This window comes from Triturus cristatus, chromosome 5_1, assembly GCF_964204655.1.
Source record: "Triturus cristatus chromosome 5_1, aTriCri1.1, whole genome shotgun sequence".
In the NCBI taxonomy this organism is placed as follows: Eukaryota; Metazoa; Chordata; class Amphibia; order Caudata; family Salamandridae; genus Triturus; species Triturus cristatus.
This window is the reverse complement of record NC_140587.1, coordinates 844,475,934-844,503,153: the sequence shown is the minus strand read 5'-3', so window position 1 is coordinate 844,503,153 and position 27,220 is coordinate 844,475,934. Positions and strand designations below refer to the sequence as shown.

Here is a 27,220-nt window from a genome sequence, read left to right as displayed (position 1 = left end):
TACACTACATTACTCTACACTACCCAAACACCACTACACTACCCTAAAACACTACACAAACACTACAACATTACCCTAAATGCCAAATACACTACTCTAAACTACATAAACACAACCCTACATCCTAAAAGACAACTCCCTGCACGACCACCACCCTATACCCAAATACACTACTCTACACTACATAAACACAACCCTAAAACCTAAAAGACAACCCCCTGCACCATAACACTACCCTAAATCCAAATACACTACTCTACACTACATAAACACAACCCTACAACCTAAAAAACAACCCCCTGCATGAACACTACCCTAAACCAAATACACTACTCTACACTACATAAACACAACCCTAAAACCTAAAAGACAACCCCCTGCACGACCACTACCCAAACCCAAATACACTACTCTACACTACATAAACACAACCCTAAAACCTAAAAGACAACCCCCTGCACGACCACTACCGTAACCCCAAATACACTACTCTACACAACATAAACACAACCCTAAAACCTAAAAGACAACCCCTGCACCACAACACTACCCTAAACCCAAATACACTACTCTACACTACATAAACACAACCCTACAACCTAAAAGATAACCCCCTGCACAACCACTACCCTAAACCCAAATACACTACTCTACACTACATAAACACAACCCTACAACCTAAAAGACAACCCCCTGCACCACAACACTACCCTAAACCCAAATACACTACTCTACACTACAGAAACACAACCCTACAACCTAAAAGACAACCCCTGCACGACCACTAACCTACACCCAAACACACTACTCTACACTACATAAACACAACCCTAAAACCTATAAGACAACTCCCTGCACGACCACTACCCTAAACCCAAATACACTACTCTACACTACATAAACACAAACCTAAAACGTAAAAGACAACCCCCTGCACAACCACTACCCTAAACCCAAATGCACTACTCTACACTACATAAACACAACCCTAAAACCTAAAAGACAACCCCCTGCACCATAACACTACCCTAAACCCAAATACAATACTCTACACTACATAAACACAACCCTACAACCTAAAAAACAACCCCCTGCACGAACACTACCCTAAACCCAAATACACTACTCTACACTACATAAACACAACCCTAAAACCTAAAAGACAACCCCCTGCACGACCACTACCCAAACCCAAATACACCACTCTACACTACATAAACACAACCCTAAAACCTAAAAGACAACCCCCTGCACGACCACTACCCTAACCCCAAATACACTACTCTACACAACATAAACACAACCCTAAAACCTAAAAGACAACCCCTGCACCACAACACTACCCTAAACCCAAATACACTACTCTACACTACATAAACACAACCCTACAACCTAAAAGATAACCTTCTGCACAACCACTACCCTAAACCCAAATACACTACTCTACACTACATAAACACAACCCTACAACCTAAAAGACAACCCCCTGCACCACAACACTACCCTAAACCCAAATACACTACTCTACACTACAGAAACACAACCCTACAACCTAAAATACAACCCCCTGCACGACCACTACCCTACACCCAAATACACTTCTCTACACTACATAAACACAACCCTAAAACCTAAAACACAACCCCCTGCACGACCACTACCCTAAACTCAAATACACTACTCTACACTACATAAACACAACCCTAAAACCTATAAGACAACTCCCTGCACGACCACTACCCTAAACCCAAATACACTACTCTACACTACATAAACACAAACCTAAAACCTAAAAGACAACCCCCTGCACAACCACTACCCTAAACCCAAATGCACTACTCTACACTACATAAATACAACTCTAAAACCTGAAAGACAACCCCCTGCACGACCCCAAAAACTACTGCCCCACTTACCTCTCTGTCCTCGTGGTCCCCCGCTTCACTGTGCTTCCTCTCTTCTCCTGCTTCAGGCGTCATCAGAGCTGCTTTCCAAACAACGATGTGAATAGTCAGCAAAGTAATTGACTTTGCTATGTAACAGTATATGCGAAGAAGAAGCATGCAAACTTAAAGCATGCGAAGTGAAAGATTCTGCTAAGTAAAAAATGCATAGTAATGGTAAGTCTTAGTAGTGGCCACGGAGTAATGGTAGATTACCCTTTCATAGTGCTATTGTAGTTCTACTAAATGTACTACAAATTGCAGTTTGTGAATAGGCCCCCATGAGTTTACAATTTTTCTTCAGCATAATTAAGTGTTAAACATCCTGTTCTTCTTTCTCCTTTTTGCTTTTCTGTGGCCATGTCCTCTGTGTACTTGTCTATATGGTGAGTGACTGTGGAGCCTAATGATTGTTGTCTTAGTAGTGCTATGCAGAACACATTCAAAGTCATTTCAAGCAAAGGCAAGTTTCTGGACATTGAGGTTGATAATCCTAACAGTGATGTTAATTAGGTGGATACACGGAAATGATAATACTAAGCATTTATCTTCCACCTAGGAAGGGAAATGTCTCATTGATAGTAAAACCTGAAAAAGGTTTGGATGTAAAAACAGAGTAGGTTTGTAAAATTCTCATGCTCATCACAAGTCACTCCAAGCTGATTGGTTCCCTGGATAGTGATCTCACACATAAAACCTAGTGAAGGCTGGGAAATTCCAGGTAGTGATCATAGGAGATATTGTGAAGCCAAAAAACCTAATTCTGAGGGACCCAGTTCTCTTTCTGGAAGAGGTGATCTAATGGACCCTATGTTTGTGAATACCAAGCATAGGAGTGGCCCTAGACATATGGGCAAATTTAATAGAACGAAGACCAGATATACTAATCATTTTAACGGTCACTATCTACAATTTAATCTCTGTTAAAATGGTATTACGAAAGTGCTAAAAACATTTAGGGAGTCAGTGAAAGTGTATGCCTCCTAAAATGACTTTGCAAAATAATATGGATTCGACGTTTGGAAGTGGTGTGCAGTAGATGTCCCTTCAAAGTTGTGAATTTGTATGTGATGTATTGCTGTTATCCAAATGTAATACATTTGCAAAAGATCGAAAATGTGTCAACTGCTAATTTTGTGTGGTAACGCATTTTCAAAAGTGAAGGGTCCTCTTCAGATGCATTCCCGTTTGCGAATCTTAAAAAAATGTTTGTTGGGGAGTAGGCAAGGGCCCAGAGAACCACTGCCAACACTCCAACAAACACATTTTAAACATAGTCATATTTCCTTTAAGAAAAATGTGCTGTATTAAAAAAGTTTGTTTTATGTAGGAGCAGTCACATAGATGCTAGTCTTATGAACCTTGCAGTCCACCTTCCCTGTGATCACCTCCAATCATGGAAAGTCATAATGGGGGATCTGCCTCATTGATATTCATTAGGTTGTTCAGATTGCAACCCACTCCAAATTAGAATTTACAAAGAAATCTATTAGTACATAGGTTAGTTCGTAAAATACTTTATTGGTTGCAAAAATACTGGTTGCACTTTGAGACCAGATTTGGCCAAGCAGTACCTTGTACAGCTGTACAATTTTCTGCTATGATTTGAAAATGAGGTTCAGCTATTTCACAGAAATATAAAAAAGAATAAGCAGGAATGCATGAAATCTCCCTCACAGCCAACAAAAATGATTGATCTGCACTACAACAACAATTCAAACAATTGTATCATCCATAAGAAAATCAAAGCTGTCAGCAAAATAAAAGTTGTTTGCCCTGAGTGCAGACCCAAAACTTAAGATTCAGACAACAAATATCGACCCTGATACCTTCAACACCTGCATGCATGACGTGTTTAATGGAAACAATAGATCTCACCCAAGAATCCTAACTTGTCAGAGTTCAGGGCCACATTTATAATTCAATTCTAGTTTTTAGAATATAGAAATTCCTATCACTTATCAATACAATAAGAATCATGGGTGATGAGCCCGGTGGGTTTTGAGGAGGAATGCACACTGGTGGGCTGCCATGCTGAAATCTAAGCACAATGCAGTTTGTTATCTATTGTGGCTACCTACAGCCTAGAATGGTTCAATTATCATACCTTTGTTAAGAAGGTGGAACATAGCACTCCCAGGAAATTGCCATTTGCTGGCTACCTTTAGGTTTCCAATTAGGTCTTTGCTAAAACTCTCCACATGAAAATCTCAAGAATGGGTCAACGAATAAGTGTTAGTTTCTAGATTCCAAACCGGTTTGGGGATAGACATATCCCCCCCCCCTTCCCACAACACCTTGATGGTTACCAGCAGAGAAACATTGGGGCATATCAGCAACAACTGGCGATAATTATAGCTAAGCGCACTTAGCACTAGGATAATTATCGCCGGCTAGCGTGGATTTTTATTGCTGAGATAGCGTGCTATTAGCAACGCTTATCTCAAAAGTGATAAAAATCCTAGTGCTAACTGCACAACGTGAGATTATCGCTGGAAACCTAGCGATAATCCCACGAAGTTTGGCGATAGCTTGCTGACAGGGCCTCACATACTTAGCCATGATATCCACCTTCCATAGGATATCATAGCTAAGTCAGTTTCAAAGCAGGCGTAAGGAAAGTAGTGATAACAGAGGTTATCGCTACTTTTCTTGTCGCTATGCTGCTTTGCGTGAGGCTTGATAATAGGAGAAATGTCGCTTAGCAACATTTCTCCCGTTATCCTGGGAGGAACACCCACTTTGCATCTCATTAGAGATGCAAAGATGGGAGTTCGGAATTCAGGCGCTAAGGCAAGGTTTCAGGCGATAGCGTGACCTTGCTGATATAGCGATATAATTATAGCCGCTTTTCAGCCGAAAACGGCCGCAAAAGCGGCGATAATTATTTATCGCCGCCTTGTAGATATGCCCCTTTGTTAGTTGCCAAAAAACACCCCTTTCATTGTTTGTGTTTTGTAGAACTTGAGATAGCTTTTCCTTCCATCGGCCATTCCCCTCTGTGGCACATGTTAAGGCTAATGAGCAAGATCTTTAAAACAAACAAAGTTTTATTCTTGTACAACTGGGCTGTGATTCTATTATTGGGTGGCAAGAATGGTGCTAAAAAGGCAAAAGCCACCTGAGAGGTCAAGCAAGTGAGCACACTCACTCTTTCTTTTCGTATCAGTTTGTCGGGACCATTTGATGGATCTAGACTTCCAATGGACATCTTCCCTGAAGTTCCACTCTGCCCTAGCACAGACTACAATGCAGGGATGATTAGGGTTTACTGAAAATATGAACCCTATCTATCCATCCTTGGTCAAAATCATCCTTTCTGTGAACTATAGGTCTCCTACCTGGTGCTTTCAGAAGAGCTGATGTTTCAACAAAGCATTAGGTGTATTCTCAGGGAAAGTGCATTCCATAAGTAACCCTTTTCTAATGCAATCATTAAGAGTTCAGCTGAGGTTTGTCTTTGCCAGTAGGGAAGTGCGACAGATGTTCATACAATTGGTATATGCTTAGGGCATTACTCTTTTAGCAGTAGTAGTGAATGACATAAGTCTGAGGCAAATCATTAGCAAGATGAAGCAAAACATGCTATTATTTGATCTGATGAAGAAAGTCAGCAGTATCAATTATGGTTGACCAATATTTAACATTCAGCTGAAGTCTACTCTGGGAGATTGTGGCTGGGATAATGATATGGCCTACTTCTTGACCCAGCCTTTAAAAGTGTATTGCATTAAATGTATCTATGGGGTTCTGAATAATTCCAAGCAATATGAATATCTGACCCAGTGTGGAGGGCTTTCCTTCTTCTTGATTCGGTTATGCCATTTGCTGTCCCTAACAATAACCTCGCCCCGGGAGGGCTTTCCTGATAATAAGCGACTGTTGAATCTGTGAGGTCGCACTTAAAACCATGTCTTATACAATGCATTATCCTAAACAAGAGTATTAATGTTGAGGATATGCTGCTAAGTTTTTATATTTGCCTAAATAGGAAACTGTTATATTTCTTAGCGGTATATGTTATTGAGTGCCGAATAATTTTTATTAAAAAGTGTGACTCACAAAAATGAATTGCAGCGCACTAATCTTGTTAGATTTCCAAGAGAAAATGTGCACTGCATCATCCTTTACATAAGCCAATTAAAACATTGATTAACCTTGCTGAAATGTCTCTCCTTTTAATTACAACTTTACTGGAAATATAGTTCATGATTCCATTGTAGAGCACTATATCATGTATTCCGTGCAATAAAACATTACGCACGCTGTGTTCTATGTAAAGCTATCTCACACACTGATCATTATTCGTTCCCCATAAATTCACTGTTACCGCTTCTATCTCTTAATCGTAAACTAAGGGGCATATTTACAAGGGCATTGCGCCACCGGAACAACACATTTTTTGATGTTCCAGTGGCACAATGCTCTGCATCATGTTTACAAAGTGGTGGTAAGACGCTTTTTGTCGCCTAACGCCGCTTTGTAAATATGGTACCCTTTCACACTATCTGTGTGAAAGGGGCATGCAATATGTGTTGCTGTGGGCGTTCCACTGCTTTTTGACGCTGCCCCAGATTTGCAGGGAGCTATAAACCTGAGGGAGAACCATGCAATAGCAGGCGTTAGAATGGCACGACAAGGAGAAATACTTTTATTTCTCCTCGTTTTGCATTTTCTACGTGTGCTGCATTCTGCAGCACACCTAGAAAGAGCAAAACGCCATTAATTATTGTTTATGTGCAGGAAGGTGTCCCTTCCAGCACATAAAGAATCATAAAATAATGACTATTTGCTACTTATATGTGTGCTGCAGAATGCAGCAGAAAAAGAAGTAACAAATCACCATTATTGATTGTTTATGTGCAGGAAGGGATATCTTCCTGCACATAAACAATAATTTCCTGCAACACAGGCACCGTTGCACTTTGGCACTAGGGTGTCTGTGTTGGCGCTACGCAGCTATTTTTAGTGCCAGTGCTCTGGAAAAAACTGAGGTGTGCTGTATTGTTGTAAATATGGCGTATCCCTCAGTTTTGCAAATGGCGGAGCGTGGTGCTGCAAAATTTGTAAATATGCCCTAAATAACCAAAGTTTACGAAAGGAAGGTAACGTAGTACAGGTTTATACATATTACTGTGAATGTGTGGGTAATCCTGTTAAGTATTTTTAACAAATTAGCTGGCCCACATGGCTTAGTCTTTTCTCCTGTTTCATCCTTTCATCTAGACGCCACTTATTTCTTTACAATGGCTCAATTTACTCCTTTGTGCAGTATTTCAAGCCTTTAGAATGGGCCACCTCAGAATTATTGCATGTTTTAAAAATGTACTCGCCACCCCATAGTAAGATTTCGCAGTTGAAGGCGTATTGATTGGATGCTGACAGGGAACTATAGTGAATTTCTACAGCTCAGCTGATGGAACTAGTAAGTGAAAGCGTACTTAATTTCTGCAAATCTGTATGAAAGTGCTCTTTTAGCAAGAACATGTGGGTAATTTGGCAAAGGTAACTATTTACTTAAAACTACTCAAGAACCTACTGTATACAATGGGACAGGGTTAATTATGTCGTTTTATGTTGAACTGGTTTCCAGAAATCGCTGAAACACTGTTGGTTCACAGAAAGTGTAATACTATCAATTCCAATAATTCTGACGAATTAATTCAATGCACACATTTCAGTCTCAAAATGATTTTGAAAAAACAAAAGAATCTCACACCGTTGCACGATTTTATCGTACATATCAAGTAGTCAATGGACTATAACGTTGAAGAAAATTGCCAAATCATACGGAAAGACTGTTTTTAATATCCACATTTACAGTATAGCGTTGGTCTATCGTATCTAACTGTTAGTTTGTGAAATCAGAGGCACGCATGAACCGTCAGGTCTTGTTTCTTGTTTTCTTTGCACATACATAAAGCTGAGCACTACTGTGCAACTTATGCACTAAATCCGCTGTGAATCCGGATACAGCTTTGGGATATAAAGGTATATTTTTACAATGAAGTTACTAGATATATGATTTATGCTATAGGCATCTGAACCTTGCACTGCAGGCGTATGAAGCTTTTTAGTGTAAGAGAAGTGAAATATCTTTCAACATGTATATGTTTTCTGCTGGATAGATTTCTCTAGTTTAGTCTGCTTTAAAAGATTCGGATATTAAATGCTGATTATAAATACTTTACTTTTTTTCTTTTTGAGACAGATGCTGCTGCCACCAGCTGAATGTTAATATTACTTATGAAATAAGGTGTGTCAATATCCAAAACAGGCATCATTTGACCCAAGCTAAATAATTTTTCTAAGTAGTTCCTCTCCTCCAGAGGCTTAATCCCACCAGTGGGAGAGGCAGGGGCAGCTCCTCCGCAATGGCGGAGGAGCGTCGCCCCACTGGTTCAGAGCCAGCAGGTGAAAAATAAAATGATATACTTTAAATCTTTTTATTTTTAATTTGCCGGCTTTGGGCCAGCATGTGCAGGGAGGGGCGGGCCGGGTGCCATGGGAAGAGGAGGAGGACTGGTTTGTGCACTTATAAGAGCGCAAGTGTGTTTGGCCGGCCATCTCCGGCCGGCCAAACAGACATGCGCACTTAGGTTTCTCTAACCGGGCTGTATTGAACAGCCAGGTTGGAGAAACAGCACAGACTCCCTGTCCTGATCGGAGCGTCAAACCAGCCTGCTCAGGCCAATCCCAGTGCTGCTCTGATAGCATGAGAGCAGCGTGGGATTGCACAGGGAGTCTCTGCTGCTGTCTAAGTGTCTGCTGGGACCGAGAAGCAGCAGAACACTGAGGCACAAGGAGCAATAGGGCCGGCAGCTTCAAGTAAGTATTTTTTTTTTATTAATCAGCCCCTTGATCCCCCGCCTGTGCTCCCCCATGCCCCCTTCACCTGCCCTACAACCTCTTTGCTGTGTTGGCCACCACTGAGGAGAGGAGCCACAAGGGGAGACTTTACACGCTTAAATTTGGGTTATTGTTTGTTTACTTGAGAAACGTTTGTTGAGTCTGGTAAGGTCTCCATGTATATTTTACAGTCCCTGGGTTAGTTATCTCTCATTCAGCATGAAGAAGAAACATATGAATTTGATGCATATTCATAAGTTAAATACATATGAGTACCCACAGCTATTGGCAGTGTACAGACGTAGAGACAGCAACATCAGTGTAATAAGAGCAATGTTTTGGTATCTGCAGTACACCTTCCCCCATCTGCCTCCAGAAACTCACCTAGCCTGACAGACTGCTCCAAGCAAGCTAACAGAGCACCAAAGTTAATTGAGAGCCACACATTTTCCATTGGACACCAAACTAACACAAGGGTACTTTGTTCTTCACTGTCATATTGTGGGCAAGTTCTATTTATAATTAATGTGTGATACTAATTTAATGATTTGAAAAATACAACTGAGCAACACAGCTGAAGGAGCCAGACACTATAATAGATGTTCCAACAATTTATGTAACCAGTCAGCTTAACGTGTTTTGCTGAACTGAATATTGTGCTAGGCTGAGCTCTGCCTGTCAGATTATCGCCGCATCCATATTTCCAATAGTTGTGATACTGATTCCTGCGGTCTGTGTATTGTGCTTGCTTGCTTGCCGAATATGGGAAACAGTTGTGGCACTACTCAGGCAGGGCAAGTAGAGTGGTAGGTGATCAAAACAAAGGATCAGAAGACAACGGTCACTCAGGACCATGCTAAGGTTTACTTGCCAACACAGCCTAACTGTGAAGACATATGTGAGCAATCAGGCTGAGCAGCTTGCAGGTTGGCTAGGAGGTCCCTTTCAATATTTAGGTGCTTTTTTGTGTGACAAGGATACCCGGGTTGAAGTTCCATGCCTACAAGCTCTACACTGCGACCAAATGATGGGAGAATCAAGGTGAATCTACCCACTGGCCTCTATCGAGTTGTGAAGGGAGGCCTAGACATCAAGATGCTCATGGAAGATCAGTTGGTGCAGCCTTTGTTGGGTCTTATGTGGGCTCTCTCAAAAGGTATGATGTGCCACGGGACTGCTGAAGCCTCCAGTGTTGAATTAAGCCTTTGCCAACTGCAGCTGTTATTGAAATAGCTTTCCTCTCCTGTTACATATCGACCATGTTTTATTGTTTCACAACATCATATATAGTTTAGGACTGGAATGGTGATAAATGGAGAAGGGGCTCGGATTATTGTTTATTTTATACAATACTAATAATCATGGAGTACATTCAATCGCTAGATTGAGAATGTAGCAGTTGGCTAGATTAGGCAAGTCATTCTAATTCTTTAAAAAATATCGCTAATTTGTAAGTTGTAAGGACAGAAAATAATAGAATTTGAAAGGAAAGTCCTGGAGGCCATGTGGTCTGTCCTGAGCTGGGACCTGAAGACCAAAAACATTCATAAAGAAATGGGGTTTCTAGTTGGCTGAGGTATGCACCCAAGCCAGGCAGAATCCACCACTCTAGTTTGGGTAAGTTAAATACACCACAAAGATAACCTTTGCTCTCTGGTAGCATGGCAGGCTTGTCAACAAAGGCAATGTGTAAAGTATGTGTGCAACATACACAAACACACAGAGTGACACAAAGAAAACACCACAAAGAGACTCCATACAGGTTTAGAAAAATAGGAAATATTTATCTGAATAAAATAGACCAAAACGACAAAAATCCAATCAGTAGATCATGAGATATCAATGTTAAATGAATAAATGCAAAAGCAGTGCTATCAAATCATTAATGACTTGGTTCAGGCTATAGTTGCATCCACAACGGTTAAAACATGTTGCTGCTGGTCTTATGTGCAAAGCTCTTTGTAAGATCAAGTTAGTTAAGTAACCTTTCCAATCAGGAATTTAGTTTAACAGCTATTGTAAGGAATCCCCAATGTTAGCCTATGAAAGGAGTAGGCCTTACAGTAGTAAAAAACGAATTTTGATGTATGTCACTACCAGGACATGTAAAACTTAAAAGGACATGTCTTACCTTTTAGTTACACAGGATCCTGCCCTTGGGGCTACCTAGGGCATGCCTTAGGGGTGACTTATGTGTAATAAAAGGAGAGTTTAAGGCTTGACAAGTGGTTTTAAATGCCAAGTCGAAGTAGCAGTAAACTGCACACACAAGCACTGCAGTGGCAGGCCGGAAACAGGTTTAAAAGGCAACTTCTGTTGGTGGGACAATCAGCGCTGCAGCCCACTTGTAGCATTTAACTTACAGGCCCTGGGAATATGGTTACCACCTTAAAAGGGACTTAAAAGTAAATAAAATATGTAAATCAGGTAAAAACCAACTACACACATTTAGGGAAGAAGCACATGCACTTTAGCATTGACTAACAGTAGTAAAGTGCTCAGATTCCAAAGGCCAGCAAAAGGAATTCAGCAAAAAGAGGAGGAGGAAGGCAAAAGGTTTGCAGTAACCCTGCAAAAAGGGTGATCTACAAAAGGCATGAGGATATTGATTTAGATCTTGTAGACCCTCATTATGAGTGAGGTGGATTTTGGAGTGTTCATAACAGCTGACATTCCCACACCTTAATCCACCATTTGCAACTTTTCTCCCCAACTGGAGGAATAAGCCAACAAGCCCAGAAAAGTTAGGTCTCTTTTCATATGTTTTTCTTGATTTCCAGACTAACACAAATCTATTCTACGTGCTCTGTGCAGACAGAAACTGTCAGGAAAAGGGCTGGTGGTGTTCTGGGGTATGGTGGGGGAGGATGTCACAGGACATGTTTGTTACTGTCTGATGGGAAAAAAAATTCTACCCATATTGCTGGAGGAGTCTGCCGGGATGCAGGTTGTGCTGCTGCATGCATCTCCTGCTACTATAGAGACTGAAAGGGTCTGGTAACTCTGACCCAGAATTATTTCTTAGGAGTTTATGGGCTTTCATTGTCTGAGAGTGAAGGACTGCCTATCAGTCTTGAGCAAATGTTAAACCACAACAAAATATCTATTAGATATAAATGTATGTAAATGAGGCTCTTGAGAACAGAAGGTAGCTAGACAGATATATGACAATACAACTGAGATATCAAGTGTGAGAAGTTGGCCTGATATATGCTGTCCACTAGTTATAGTGGGCACCCTGTATCAGTCCAAACAATCCCTTATTGGTTATAGGTTAAAGACAACCTTTATTGAAAGCTATCCTAGTGGTAGCTATGGAGAGCAGCCTTCAGGCTAAGTCTTGATGGAATGTAAAGCAGCTGGTTTTACCCATCTATAATCTCTTGAGTCACTCAATTAAAGATATTCACACCAGGTATATATATAAAATATATGAATGTATTACTAACCACACCCTCCTAGTCTCTTTATGAGACTAGAGGTCAAAACACATAAGTTACACTTCAATAATCACAGTAAAATAGCAGAAATACATGTCAGGCCCTAGGGGCGAGCCAAACCATATACTAAAATAGTGGTATAAGAACCACGACTTAACTAGACACAAGGTCTAGAGTCTGTAGAATCGCTGGGACCCCAAGGAACCACCCAAGGTAGTGACACAGGGGACCCACGGGGGCCGTGTGCAGTGTATGAACACAGCCGCGAGCTCCCGTTAGCTTCTATGGGGAAAGTCGCGGTTAGATTTTTAAAGATTAGGGACACTTAGAAATGAGTCAGGACCAAACCCTTTTGGAATTAGGAAGTTCTAGGGCTAGCACCTACAGGAGCACTGGAGTACTCGTGTTACCTCACCCAGGGAAGCCGGGTGCATAGGTGTCTTTTGGTGTTGGGTCGGGTCGTGGATTGCAATGGGAGTTGACGAAGAAGTGCTGCTGCCATAAAGATGCGAAGTGTCCGAAGAGATCCAAACCTGGATCGACGATGAGAAGAACCGGAAAGCAGAAGGGACAGAGTCTGGGTCACTAGCCAGTGAGCAGGAAGGCGATGAGCAGATGCCCACCGATGTGGGGTGATTTCAGGTGAAAGAGGTGAAGCTTGACTCTTCAGCCACGAGGACCAGGAAGTGTCGATAACAACCAGGAGCTGGATTCGAGCTGCCCACGAAGGATGTTGAGTGCTGCAGCGTCAGTGCCCGGATTGGACACCACAAGCCTTAGCAACAGCAACCCACGCAGAAATGAGAAAGATGCTTCAGTGCAGACCACCAAGGTCTGTGGGACTCACCACTTGGTAGGGAGTCGGGGCATGTCTGGAGCAACCAGGAAATCCCAAGGAAATACAAAGTTACCCCCTCAGGGACCCACCAGTCAACGGACCAGGGATCGCGAAGGGTCCTCGAGATGAAACACAAAATGGTGGCCCATGGGTCACTTGGAATGACCAGGCTGACAATTTTCAGTGGATTCAGTGCTCAAGGTGGGGGCTATAAGTCAGCCTAAGCACGACTTCAAGAGATGTCAGGAAGTCAATGCACTTGCAGAAATGTACGGTGACCAGATGTTCCAGTTCCACGCTACTCACGAGGGCTGTGGGTCCCAGCTTTGCCGGGGACTCAGTTCGGCCTCTGAGATGTCTGGAAATCCTCTTCCTGGGCTGCAAATACTTCGGAGTCCGGTGGGAGCTTCGGAAATACAGACCAGCAAATTGCTCCGTTGGTGCCTGCCAAGCAGGTGAGTCATTCCTTGACCCCAAGGGAGATTTCTTCAGTCCTCTGGTCTTGAGCAGAGCGTCGAAGGTCCAGGATTTGGCTTCAGAGTTTCGTCCAGGGTAATCTAAAGTCCTAAGGACTGGGGTCCCATACTTATACTAAGGTAGGGGGTTGGACATGCTCTGGGTACCTACCTATGGGAGGGTTTGGAAAGAGGGGTGGCTACACCCATTTCCTTTGTCCAGTTTCACGCCAGAGCAGGGGCTGGAAGCCCCTGAACTGGTTTGAGCTGGACTATGCACCAGGACACCAAATGTGCCCCCAGTGCAGGACTTCAAAGCACTCAGAGAGTGCTCCCACCCAGCCCCAATACACATAAACTTGTCTGGGAGGTGGTTACACCTCCCTGTGACAGGAAACCTATTGTCCAGGCCTTCCCTGCCAGAGTTTCGGTCAGCAGCAGGAGGCCAGACCCGTGTCTGTGGCTGCAGCATCCATTTTGTGATGCCAGGGCTCTATTAATTTTCTGCCGGGGTATAGCAGTGCTGTCATGGCTCTCCCTCTAGAAGGGTGGGATCATACTCCCACTCCAGTTACTGGTGTGGCGGTATGATTCCAAGGTGTTTGACACCAAACACAACATGTTTCCGTGCAGCCAGTCCAAAGTTAGCATTTACTGTTTGGTTATAATGGACTTAAGAGTATATGGTCAGGCTGCACTACTGACAACCCCGGAGAAGAGATTCCGAAGGCTGCAGAGGGGCTCAGCTCATGCCTGGGCACCCCCTCACATATAACCAAGCACCCTGCCTTCAGGATTGATAAGGCCTGCCATAGGGGTGATTGATAGGTTTGTATGTGCAGTATATGGTGAGATATAGTGAACCTATATCTTAGTAAGGGGTGCATGCACCACCTTACTCAGGCTGCAGTAGCTGACCTGTGGTCTCCTTTTGGGTGGCTTCCCAGGGGTGGCATAATACATGCTTCAGCTCCTGGTAGGCCTCTGGGGTACCAATGCCCTCGGTACATAGTATACGATATACTAGGGACTTATAAGGGCACCTCAGATCCAATCTGTACTGTACCTAAAGAACATGGAATCATTTTAGAGAGGAAGCAGCTAGGCTGGGGCTCTGAATAGCAGGGTCCCAGCCAGACTAAAGTCGAAAAACAGTGAAGCACAAGCAAAAAGTGGGGGTAAACATATGAAGCAGATCCTACTCTCCTACATCAAGCTGATAAACTATCTAAGCCCGTTGACTCAAACATTACTGTGTATAGCTGTATGCAATTGAATGAAATCAATTATTTACATTAAAATGCAACCTCATTGTAGTGCAGGCTACAATTGATAATATGTATTTGATACACAGCGACTTAATGTAGGTATTTCTCTTAGACTACTCGAAAATAACACAGTTTAAAGTGGCTTATAGTAGCTGGAATATCGGAAAGGCTTCTATGACTCATGCAAACAAAATGGGTCTGAGTGAAAAAAGGAGGAAAGTAAGGGCTGAAAATTAAAAAAACGGTAACTGTGTTTATGTGTATATTTTGTTTATATTTTCATTTATCTTTTATTTCTAATAACTTTAAGGGTCAACTTTTACTGTTTTTAAACACTAGTGAACAAACACCACATGAGACCGAAGCGCATACAAATATCCCACATCAACCTAATAGCCAGCAGACGGTGTATCGCATATGGGACTGCCAAGACTTTTGGCTTACCTATGGTTGAGCGGTAGATTCTCCAGCAAAGACCTTTGACATTGACAGAGCTAATTTCTCATGTGGCTTGGGCTGGTGTGTGCTATTCTGCTGACCATGTATTCTATTAAAGTCTATCATGATTTTTTGATTTTGTATTGAAGAAAAAGATTTTTTGAATAACCTATTTGCATTACTATCACCTAACACAGAGTAAGCCAGTATATAATTGGAATATGATAAGATGCACAATGGAATTATTTAATCAGGATTGGATTGAGTGAGTCCAATCCACAATTATTAGATGCATTCATTAAAGTAATCACTTCTCCAGGAGCCCTTCCTCATATTATTCCAATATTGCCACATCTGTCATGCCTGGCATAAATTGAAATTAGAAAACTGCAGAACATTTGGAAAACGGTTGCCGGGAAGCAGAAATGGAGAGATTAGAGAGGCAGCAGTCAAAACCACTAAAGACTCCTACTAGAATGTAGTGGTAAAAAGCTGATTAACAAAGGTTCTAAGAAAGCCCAATCTCTGAAAGCAATGGAATCAGTTTGTGCCCTGCCATAGGCCTGTTAACAGTAGGAGTTTTAGGATGGTAGTGATACAAATATAAATGTCCTTTTAATGAAGTTGACAGGGGCTCAAAAGCACTTAAATGCTAATAACTGATTTTTTTTTTATTTGATGTGAAAACGTGTCACTGTTGAAAACAACAAAAGGAAAGAGGAAAAAGAAAGAATAAATGAGGCTTCATAACTCTGATCTGGATTAACAATTTCCTAGATATAGTTTTGGTATTAACTTTCTATCAGTTCATTTAAATAAGCCGTGGGGAATAAAAAAATCACCGGTTCCTCCTATTAATTATCTCATAAGTTAAATCAGGTCAAGCATTTGTTTAAAGGAATTGTAATGGACAAAGCTGTTGTCTCACTAACAGTGTCCACTTAATTCTGATGGGGCCAGTGACAGCAGCTACTGCCACCGTCAAAATTATGAGATCCACAGGAACACTGAATACCTGATAACTTACACTCATAGATTTAGGGCTTTTGAAAGCATCTGAAATCTCCGGTTAAAACCCCAGGCTAAAATTAGGAATTAGCAGATGATTCGAACCCAGAAATTCTGGTTCATTCATTCTTTCCTAATTCTTATTGGACATTGTTAGAAATTGGGTTTCTGGTTAGAAGAGGTATGCACCCTGTCCAAGCAGGAACCACAATCCTAGTCAGGGTCAGTCAGATACACACCATAATGTAATCTATGCTCACCTTCTGGTAGCTTGGCACAGAGCAGGCGGGCTTCACTTAAAATGCAATGTGTAAATTATGTGTGCATCTCTTCAAACAGTTACACAGTGAATACACCACAAAAACACTCCACACCAGTTTAGAAAAATAGATAACATTTTTATGAAAAAACTGCAAAAATCCAACAATTATAACCTGAGTTATGATTTTTTAAAGAATGAACTGAAATATAGTGCTTAAAAGGATAAAGTGTCAGCAGGGCTATCTGGTCACACTAGACTGGGTCAAATCCAAAAGTTCAGGCCGACCACGATGTAGCGCAGGTCAGATACAGGGACCAACCTTGTCCCTCTGCAAAGTACCTTGTTTGTGTCATTGATAAATATCCAATGCCTGGAGCAGAAGAAGCAATGAGTCATTGTCGATCCTTTGGATGTAAGTGATGCGTCAGTTCCGGGCTGCGAAAAGTGAGATATACGTCAAAGCAATAGGTGATGCACTGCCGCCAAAGGCGAAGTGCTGTACTCATCAAAAGAGGTGCACAGGTTCCGAGCGGCGCAACAAAGGTGATGAGTGGATTTTGGAAGTTGCAGCCCTTCATACCCACTTCCAAGGGCCCAGGACTTTATTGGCACCACATAGCAGAGCAAGGTTCTCAGATTGCAGAGTCCAGGTGCTGTAGGTAGATGGGTTGGAAGTCTTTGATGTCCCTGAGACTTCAAAGAGGAGGCAAGCCAGGAAACCCTCTGGTTCTGGGTTTGAGAGATGCAGTCCCAGGCATTCTCACTCCCATGCAAGCAGGGCAGCAGGCAGCAGGTCAGCACAGAAGAGCAGAAGTCCCGCAAGGTAGCAGTCCAGCAGAGAGGCACTCATGTTAACTGTACAGCAGTCCTTCTTCCTGGCAGAGTGCACACAGGTCCAGAAGTGTACTGAAGTCATGGTGTGAGAGGTTCAGTACTTATACCCAGTTGTGCATTTGAAGTGGGGTAGACTTCAAAGAAGGCCTTGAAGTGCACATAGGTCATCCCTTCCTGTCCTGGCTCTGGACTCACTAGAGGGGGGTCTGCAGTCCTTTGTATGCGGACAGGACACAGATCATTCAGGTGCAAGTGTCAGCTACTCCCTTCCATCCTACCCAGAATATCCGATCAGGATATGGATGGCCCATCAGTCAAACCTAAGCTCCCTTTGCGTGTGGCTGTCTAGAGGGAATGCACAAAACCCAGCTGTCAACTACACCAGACATGTCTTCAGAGACAGGCGTGAAATGATTAAAGTAAGAAAATGCCAACTTTCTAAAAGTGGAATATTCCGAATTACAATTTAAAATCTGACTTCACCATTAGTTCAAATTTTAAATTGTGATTCTAGAGACACCAAACGTGGGGCTCCCATCTCTTCCCAATTGAATATTCCATTTATAATATGTAATAGGATAATCAGAATATTAACCTACAGGAGAGATAGGCCTTGCAGTACTGAAAAACAAATTTAAGAGTTTTTTAAGTACCAAGACATGTAAACCCTAAAACTACAATTTCCTACTTTTTATGTACACGGCACCCTGACCTTGGGCTGACCAGGGCCTACCTTACAGGTGTTAAAAAGAAAGGATTGGGCCTGACAAGAGGGTTAACTTGCCGGGTCAACATGGCAGTTTAAAACTACACACCCAGACTTTGCAGTGGCATGCCTGAGACATGTTTTAAAGGGCTACTTAAGTGGGTGGCATAATAACCAGTGCTGCAGGCCTACTAGTAGTATTTAATTTACAGGCCCTGGGCACACTTTACTAGAGCCTTAGAAGCAAATTAAATCCAATTGCAGATAAGCCAATGTTACCATGTTTTAAACAGAGAGCACATGTACTTTAGCACTGGTTATCAGTGGTAAAGTGCCCAGAGTTCTAAAGCCAACAAAAATTAATTCAGTGAAAAGGAGAGGAGGAAAGTAAAATGTTTAGGGGTGACCCTGCAGAAAGGGCCATTTCCAACAGACCTTAAAGGTACAACTTGTAATTAACTTGATTTTACACATCTTAGGATTTAATGTTGCTCCCACTATCTGCTACTCCACTGTGATGAAATACTGCCATTTTTCATGCAACGAGGGCCTTTGTAGCAGAATGGGTTGCTTTCTTGGCCACAGTGTCAACAGCCTCTAGTTTCGACCTCAAGTCTCCAACTGATTCAGATCGAACCTTCCCTTGGTTATCTCTAAACCTGCATTCCACACCCTCTAGCAATTGGACAGTAGAATGTGGAATGCGGTGTGAAAGACAAATCACCTCACTTTTCTATTCAAATCTGTAATTAAATTGAAAGAAGAGTATTACAGTGTCCATACACCTTTAGCTTTAGATGTAATATTGTGCTACACGGAGGCATAAACCCATGCTGGTGAAATCAGGCAGCATTCGAACAGATAGCTAAATTAGAAATCAATCTGCTGTGATAGCATTTAGCATATGTACCATCAGGGGCATTCAAGACAAAAAGATGTCTCCTATGAAATGTGGCCGCAACAAGAATTGACAGATTTCAGTTTGCTTAATAAATAAGTTAAATCAGTTTAATCTCCTCAGACAAATTAAGTGATTTAACTGCCATCTGAAAAAATTGTTTGGCTAAAAGAAAAGTATTTTCACAGTAGCTATAAGTAATTAAAATGTTCATAGTATTTGTGAGTGGATATTCAGGAGATTGTTGAGGTGGGTCTGAGGAGGTTAAAAGGATTGCCCCACCTCAATGGTGGCAATAATTGATAAAGTGGAACACAAAGGGTGGGGTGGGAAAAGAACATAAAAAATCAAACCTATAAACAGTGGTATATTGATATTTGTCAGCAACAGATAGACATGAAATCCGGGCCTTAATGGTCAGGATTCAGATATTTTTAGACTCTAAGCTTGTGAGCAATGGGCTGAACACAGAAAATTAAAGCAATGGCAGGATGCTGAAAAACCAGCATTCTGAGTAAGAGGAATTGTGCTACCTGTTTAGGAAAAAGCAGCCTTCTTAGGTTGCTACAGAGCAATTATCTGAGAACCTATACATGAAATGGCTATTTAATACTGTTAAGGCATATACTGCTATGGTAAATAGTATTCCCTTTGATCAGGCGAAAAATCACACTGGGCGTTAAAGAATCAATCATTGCATAATATCTAATTACATTCGTGAAAAAATACACACAGGCAATGCAATGCAATTTGATTCCAGATTTGTAAAACCGAACACAGTGCTATGCCTATATTAGTGTGTCAGTGCTGAGTGGGATATTGACAGCATTTATTTATTGTCTTATATATTAATACGCAGTTTTGTACACTAAATACCTTTCTGAATTTGGTGTGTGATTCCTAACAAAACTCACAAATTCCAAAGCAGTAACACCTAAAACATATACAGTCGGAGTTTCTTATTAAAGCTCATGCTTAATATTCTAAAGTCCAATATATTACCTCTCTCAAGTTCTTCCTAATCATTCCCCCTATCAGAATTAAAAACTCTGAAAAACAATGCATGACGATAGCACTGTTCTATGCACCTTTAAATCATTTTCTGCTTTCCCTAAACTTGATTAGCATTTCATCAATTGTGGTCCTCAACTAGCTATAACACAACTTACAATATGTGTGGCCTTGAGTCTTTATCACAGTGCAAGAAGGGGTATTTATGCAAATAACACGTTTGTCCGGATCCTGAAGACAGGGGGGCATATTATCAAGAACGGCGTTAACATTATCGCCGCTTTAGCGGCAGGAAACTGCCGCTAAAGCGGCGATAATTTTAATGCTGTTCTTGATAATATGCCCCATGTTGTCTTAAGGACTTAGGGGCATATTATCAAGACGATTATCGCCGCTTTAGCGGCCGTTTTAGGCCGTAAAGCGGCGATAATCCTAACGCTGTATTAGCAAGGGCACGCTAACCAGCTTTAGCGTGTGCCATCGCACATTTCACTAACGCCTTGCATCTCATCGCTAATGAGATGCAAGGTAGGCGTTCCTTCCCGAAATAACTGGAGAAATGTCGCTAACCGACATTTCTCCAATTATCAAGGGAATCGCTAACAATCATAGCGATAAAAAAAGTAGCGCTAAACATGGTTTTCGCTACTTTCCTTACACATGCTTGAGTTCTGACTTAGCAATGTAATCCAATGGGAGGTGGATTACATGGCTAAAACCACCCTGCCCTATCAGCAAGGTATCGCTGGTCACAGTGCGATTATCGCTGTATTTCCAGCGATAATCACACTGTTTTCCAGCTAACGCTTGCATTTCTATCGCTTTGGAGATAAGCGTTGTGATAGCACGCTATCTCCACGATAGAAAGCAGAGATAGCCGGCGATAATTATCCTAGCGCTAAGTGCGCTTAGCGATAATTATCGCCGGCCCTTGCTGATATGCCCCCTAACGAGTTACATGCACATACACACATTCATGAAAATGTTCTAATCGTGCTGTGGCATTCATCCTGGTTCTTGACACTTTGTTTGAGTAAGTTCTTTCTTAAAATGTATTTTATCCTTAATTCCTCTGTGTATTTCTTCTGGAAAATAAAAATAAAAAAAATAAAAACCTTTCGTCCCTAACAGCTAAAATCCGATACAGATAAACAGGATGGATCTTACAAGTATGTCCTGACAGGCTATGGTGCTGGAGAACTCTTCACCATCGATGAACACACTGGGGATATCCATGTTATTAAGAAGCTCGACCGGGAGGAGAGAGCATCCTACACCCTAAGAGCCCAAGCCATAAACAGGTACACTAACCTACCCATGGAGCCAGAGTCAGAGTTCATCATCAAAGTGCAGGACATCAATGACAACGCACCACAATTCCTGCAGGGGCCGTATACTGCCAGCGTGCCCGAGATGTCATCTGAAGGTAGGCCAATGATTGCCATTAGGAATAAATACCAATATAGATTGCTGAGCGAAAGTGTTCCCATTTACCTGCTTTGTTATGTGGCAATTAAAGTGAGAATGAAGAATGACGATGCATATGCAAAAGCTAACACTAGAGTGGTTGTTTAAAATCACTACAATGACTTCAGAATCCCAAATTATCTTATTATGTGTCCAATATAAGTGTTTTCATAGCTTAACGTATATATTTTCCCAGTCACATGTGTGCATCGTGTGAACACAGATCTGAATGGTTTATTTCCATGATTGTAAATCCCAAATTATCTTATTATGTGTCCAATATAAGTGTTTTCATAGCTTAACGTATATATTTTCCCAGTCACATGTGTGCATCGTGTGAACACAGATCTGAATGGTTTATTTCCATGATTGTAATTTAAATTAAAAAAAACAAAAGTGATCTTAAAACTCATTTGCTACTAACTCCTTGATGCATATGGACTGTATACTGCTGTTCTTTTTGGAGAGAAAGACATTATGCAAACCCATAACCTGAGGGATCTAGGGAATATATTGTCTGTCAAAAGGCTGGCTCCTGTTATGATCAGTATAGTGAAGGTGGAACCAGCGGTTGTTTTTCTTTGACTGCAGTACTGAGATTTGCTCCCTAAATTGCTTCCTTGGGTTTGTGGAAATGCTTCACTCTGCAATCACGGAAATGTACACTGACATTGAATATTTTGGGGCAGATTTACAAGCCCCTTGCGCCACTCTTGCGTCACTTTTCCCATGTTAAAAATGCAAAAGAAGAGCAAGGGGCTTGTAAATCTGCCCCTTTGTCTATATGAAAGTATGCTATTTTCAAATGTCATGAACTGGTCCACCTTGATAAAGTTTTGTTTGAGTTATTATGTGACTAAAAGATGAATATTAGATTTTCTTACTTTTCAACCATCCAAATTTATTTTTCTGGCCTTTTTCCTCAAATGGCACACACTCTTTGGAGGCATCATTTATCCTGGACGCTCTATTTGAATAATATTAATAGAGTGTTTTTTGCCCATAGTTTTTACGCCTTGTTTGTCACTTGGATTATACAAAGCACTGCATCATTACCCCACTTTTTTTAATAATGTTGTAGCACCTTAGTCATAATGGGGCAGATTTATGTTAGACTTGCGCCACTTTTACGCCGCTGTTGCATCACTTTTGTGACGCAGCGGCGGCGTAAACCCTGCGCCCTATTTACATCGTGACGCATCTTTGGAGATGCGTCATGGTGTAAAGCCCTGCGCCACATTAAACCTGCGTCAGGTTTAATGTATGCAGGGTGGGCGTTCCATCGGAAAAAGCCTCGGAAAAGTGACGCAGTGAAATCTTCAAGATTTCACTCAGTCACTTTTCCGACGCTGCTGCATCAAAACCTTGCGCCTGCTTGAAGCAGGCGTAAGGCATGACGCAGCATGTTAGGTATGGGCAGCCCCTAAACATTGCTGGAGTTGCGTCGTGCTTGCGACACGACTCCAGCAATGCGCCGCCCTTACGCCCTCAGATGAGTCACGTGTCTGTTTATCCTTGCGCCATGATGCGCTGCATTGTAAATGCGGCGCATCTGTGGTGGCGCAAGGGTAAACTTGCGTGACGCATATTTCCTGGCACATCCCTGCTGATTTGCAGGGATGCGCCAGGAAACATAAATCTGCCCCAATATTCTTTGTATAAATCTGATTTCTAATTGGACTAGCTGGTTGTTCTCCTTTGTGCAATTTTTCATTTTTGATCCCCGCAGAGGTTCCTGTGAGACACAATGTTTGGTATCAACTAAACAAAATACTTCTTAAGTTCAATTGTTTGGAGCTCCTAATAGTTCCCACTTTTTTTTACAGAGATTGGCGCTTTTTAGGTCTAATATACATTATGTTGCTTGCTTTGCAAATCTCGGGGCAGATTTACAAGCCCCGTGCGCCGCCGGTGCATCATGTTGCGTGACGCACCGATGGCGCAGCCTGCTGAGTGATATTTACAAGCACAGGTAAAGGCACCCTGCGTGACTTAACCTGTGCTTGTAAATATCTCCCCTGTTCACGCAACACTTTGCATGTTAGGGCCGTGACATGGGTGTTGCTGTGGGTTCTCCCACGCTACACCCATGTCCACTGATGCATTTCCAGATTTACGAGAAATCATGAATCTGGAAAGGCATTAGAATGCTACGCTATCCTAAAAAAAAGTAATGTAGTAGTGTTTTGCATCATGCGGGCTTGAAATGTGTAATGAATACAACTTTGTTCCATACAGGGGCCTCCAAATTATATTGTGCCCGGGGCCCCCAAAATCCTTCACATGGCACTGATAGAGCATGGTGCAATAGGTCAGCACACTTCAGTCGTTGCCTCTATTCACCGTGAGTGACGACAATTTTCTTCTACACACCTGTCTGAAAAGTTTGCCTTCTATTCCTGGAGCTACAATGCCACACTTTATTTGGCAGTGACTACTAATATAAAAAATATACTAGCATAACTTCACCTTATTTCACAATATACAAGACACAAATGAAAAACTTCAATAATGACTATCATCATTAAGAAAGACCAGCATTGGAGCTGAATAAAGAGCTATTTGAAGAGCTAGTTATTTTGCAGGAGGGCACGCCTTGCACAGCCAAGATGGCGGACACCCTCTAGTGAGGATCTGCTGCAAAACCCCATTCATCTGTCTAATATCCTGTACATCGCCTGCCATCTGCAACTTAGACTCAAATTGCCACACTCCTTGACCTAAATTGCATCGGTGGAGCCGTTTCTTCTTCCCTCATGGTGTTGAGGTCACTGGCTGTGGGCAGAGACGCCATTATGCCACATTGGCTGACACTGGGACCCAAGACCTCACACACACTACCCCTCAGATGGGAGCCTTGTGGTGCTGGCAGTGCTCTGCACCAGAGTGCGCTTCTCACCTTTCTGCCACCTTCACCTGGGGGCCTCGGGCCCATGTCTGGGAGGCAGTGTCGGAGACTCCTGCAGAAAGACCCACACTCACACTGATGGGGCCAGCAGCTGCACTGAATCACAGTAGGCCTGCACTTCCTTGGAGGGCCGCCTGCAGTGCCCCTACAAGGGCCCCTACCTCCATCTCCTGCTCTGCTGAGCCTGCTGGCCCATCCTGCCTTGTTGATGCTGCTCCCAATTGAGGCCTACAAGAGGGGGTGACACGGACAATATATACTCACTGAGGGGCTCAGCAATGGAGGACCCCCCTCCTTCTTCCCCCCCTCCGTCAAATATTACCACAGAGCATTGCTGCTTGCCTCCGGGGGTTGCAGTGTGGATACGGTGGTGTGGGCCACATGGGACAGTGCTGAGGTGAGACTTTGCTCCAGCATAGCACTGCTATCATTTCTCTGCCTGCACTTCCCCAATTGACTTGCAGCTGGCTTCCTTTTGGACCCCCGTGTGACCCTGCTGCAATCTACCTGTGTGACTGGAGTCAAGGGGCATCTGCTTGGACCCCCCCCCCCCCGGAGTCTGACACTGGGACCAACGTTGCCTGCAGGAGCTGTACCTGCACCACACCTATCCTTCATCAGCCCCTCATCCCCTGGGTCTCCGTGACCCTCATGACTGCCCTAACCTGCTCGGAGCATGCGCAAGGCACTGGGCTGCCGCATCACTGCCAAGCATATAACAACTTTGCTCACTGCAACACTTTTCATGGTGGTGAGCCCGCCATTAAAAGGGTGGCTGGAAGTGTACTAAGAGGGCCCTACAGGCCCCCCTGTTGTCTCTGTACATGCGGGTGCATGCAGGGGTCATATTTTGTGCCCCCTGTATTTTTAGACCCCCTGTTTCTGCACGGACAGAAATGCACAATATTGTGCATTTCTGTCTGTGCAGGAATTGACTGCAGGGCACTTACTGGGGTGCCTTTCTAAGGCTCTCTATAAGCCTTAGAAAGGCCTCGCAGTGGGACTGCAGCTGCAGGGCTGCCCCCAGGATTATACCTAGTTATCCGGTGGGTGGACTGACTAGAGGTTTGGCAGTCTTAGAGTAGGGATCTGGTGTTGTGTCCCACTCCAAGATCCCCAAACTCGTATTCAGGCCCCAAGTTTGGTAGATGTTTATAGCATTGCTTAACACCTGTGAGGGTATCTAGACGCTGTCTATTGGCATGGGGAGATTAAGTGATTTGCCCAGAATCACAGAATGTTGTTCGGATGCAGAGACTCGAACCCAGATCCCCAGCTCCTGAATCGGCAGCTCTGGCCGATGCCTCACATCACTCCAGTGGGCGTCTAAATAGTTAGTGGTCTTGCATCCATCTGACACTGCCAAAATGCTACCAGCCTGGAACCTACTGAACAGCCTTCACTGGTTCCATCCTTTTACCATGGCGACAGCGCATGCCCCTATACTACTTAGAGTGGCGCACTGTTGCTTCTTCCGCTGTCTTTACATCGCAAGATCATCGATTCCCTAAGATCCAGAGATGGTCTTGTTCGGTACACCCTGGGGACACAGTATCACCTCGTTGGGAGAACTGACCGCTTGCATGAGGTGGGTCTTTACACCATAGGGGACCTTCACCGCAATAGTACTCTCCTCCAATATGAGTCCTTGATGGAGGACAGGAGTCTACCCCTGGCCATTTCCTTTTATAGAAATCCCTGATTAGGAAGCTAGGGAACAGATTGGACGACATGGCACAACAACACCTGACACACCTCATCATACAATATCCTCATGTTATGGGAACGGGCAGACACTTGATACACTCATTTGCTGACTTGCTGCATGCCCACACCACATTGCAGCTCACGTCCCTACGCCATCACTAGGAGAAGAACCTGGCCTGTCCCTGCATGTACAAAGAGTGGTCCGCCTTACTGGAAATCCCAGCCTAAATTCTCCATAATGCTCAATACTGACTTATTCAATTTTAAATTATACACAGTGCCTACCTTACCCCAGCCAACATTAACCGCTCTATCCACCACATTGAAGCTGGCTGCCCTCGCTGTCATTTGGTTATTGCAGATTTACTCCATATGCTGTGGGCCTGTCTGTCCTTCCATCGATACTGACTGGGTGTTACACCTAATTTATCCAACTGCACAGGGTGCCCTGCATAACACTTGGGAATAATGCCTCCTAGGTCTTTACCACAGCAATAAAAAACAAAGGCCACCTCCTGTTTCCTTGGCCTGGGATTACTTATAGCTAAATTTCTCATTACTTGGAGATGGAAATCGAATGAGCCCTCAGCTGTTGCAGCCTGGACACAATCCGTTACCACGTGGACCCAGGCAGAGTGTTGTTATGCATAGGGAAGACAATCTGGGGCTATGCATTTCCTAATAGCAGCCAATTGGGACACTATCCTGGTCGACCTTCAGACTACTTACTATACAGCGTGCTACCGATGCCCCAGGTGGTTCTCTGGAGGACAGGATGGAGACGCCAGGTGAATGAGGACCCATTTAGCCACATGGCATTCATGGGGCATGCAAACTTCCCCTAGATGGTATGTTCCAAGATGCAGAACCTCTGCTTTGCCTGGTTTAGTTGTGTGCTCTCCTGACTAGTTACAGTGCATAGAGTTGTGTGGGTGGAAACGTACTCAGGTTTCATTGAATGTTCTTGTTTTTATTCAAAATTGGAATCGTTTGTCTTTTTCTCGATGCATATGTTGTTGAATTTTTCAGTTGACAAAACTGCTTGCATCACACCTTATCTCCTTTGTGGTCATTCTCAATCTGGCAAACACCTTCTTGCCGATGTATTGCCAGTTCCACTAGGTTCCGCTTTTATACTGTTGGATTATTATTTTTTTTGCCATAGTTCTTAGAACTCTGCTTCTGGGG

The 27,220-nt window shown here is 42.9% G+C and overlaps 1 protein-coding gene across 1 annotated transcript in view; it reads left to right on the top strand.

Moving 5' to 3' along the window:
• CDH19 (cadherin 19) overlaps positions 1–27,220 on the top strand; it is a 925,430-nt gene that overhangs the window by 216,497 nt on the left and 681,713 nt on the right. The window contains exon 3 of the mRNA XM_085605889.1: positions 21,082–21,376. Within this exon, the coding sequence (XP_085462015.1) occupies positions 21,082–21,376 (295 nt within the window). The remainder of the gene's footprint in view (positions 1–21,081; positions 21,377–27,220) is intronic.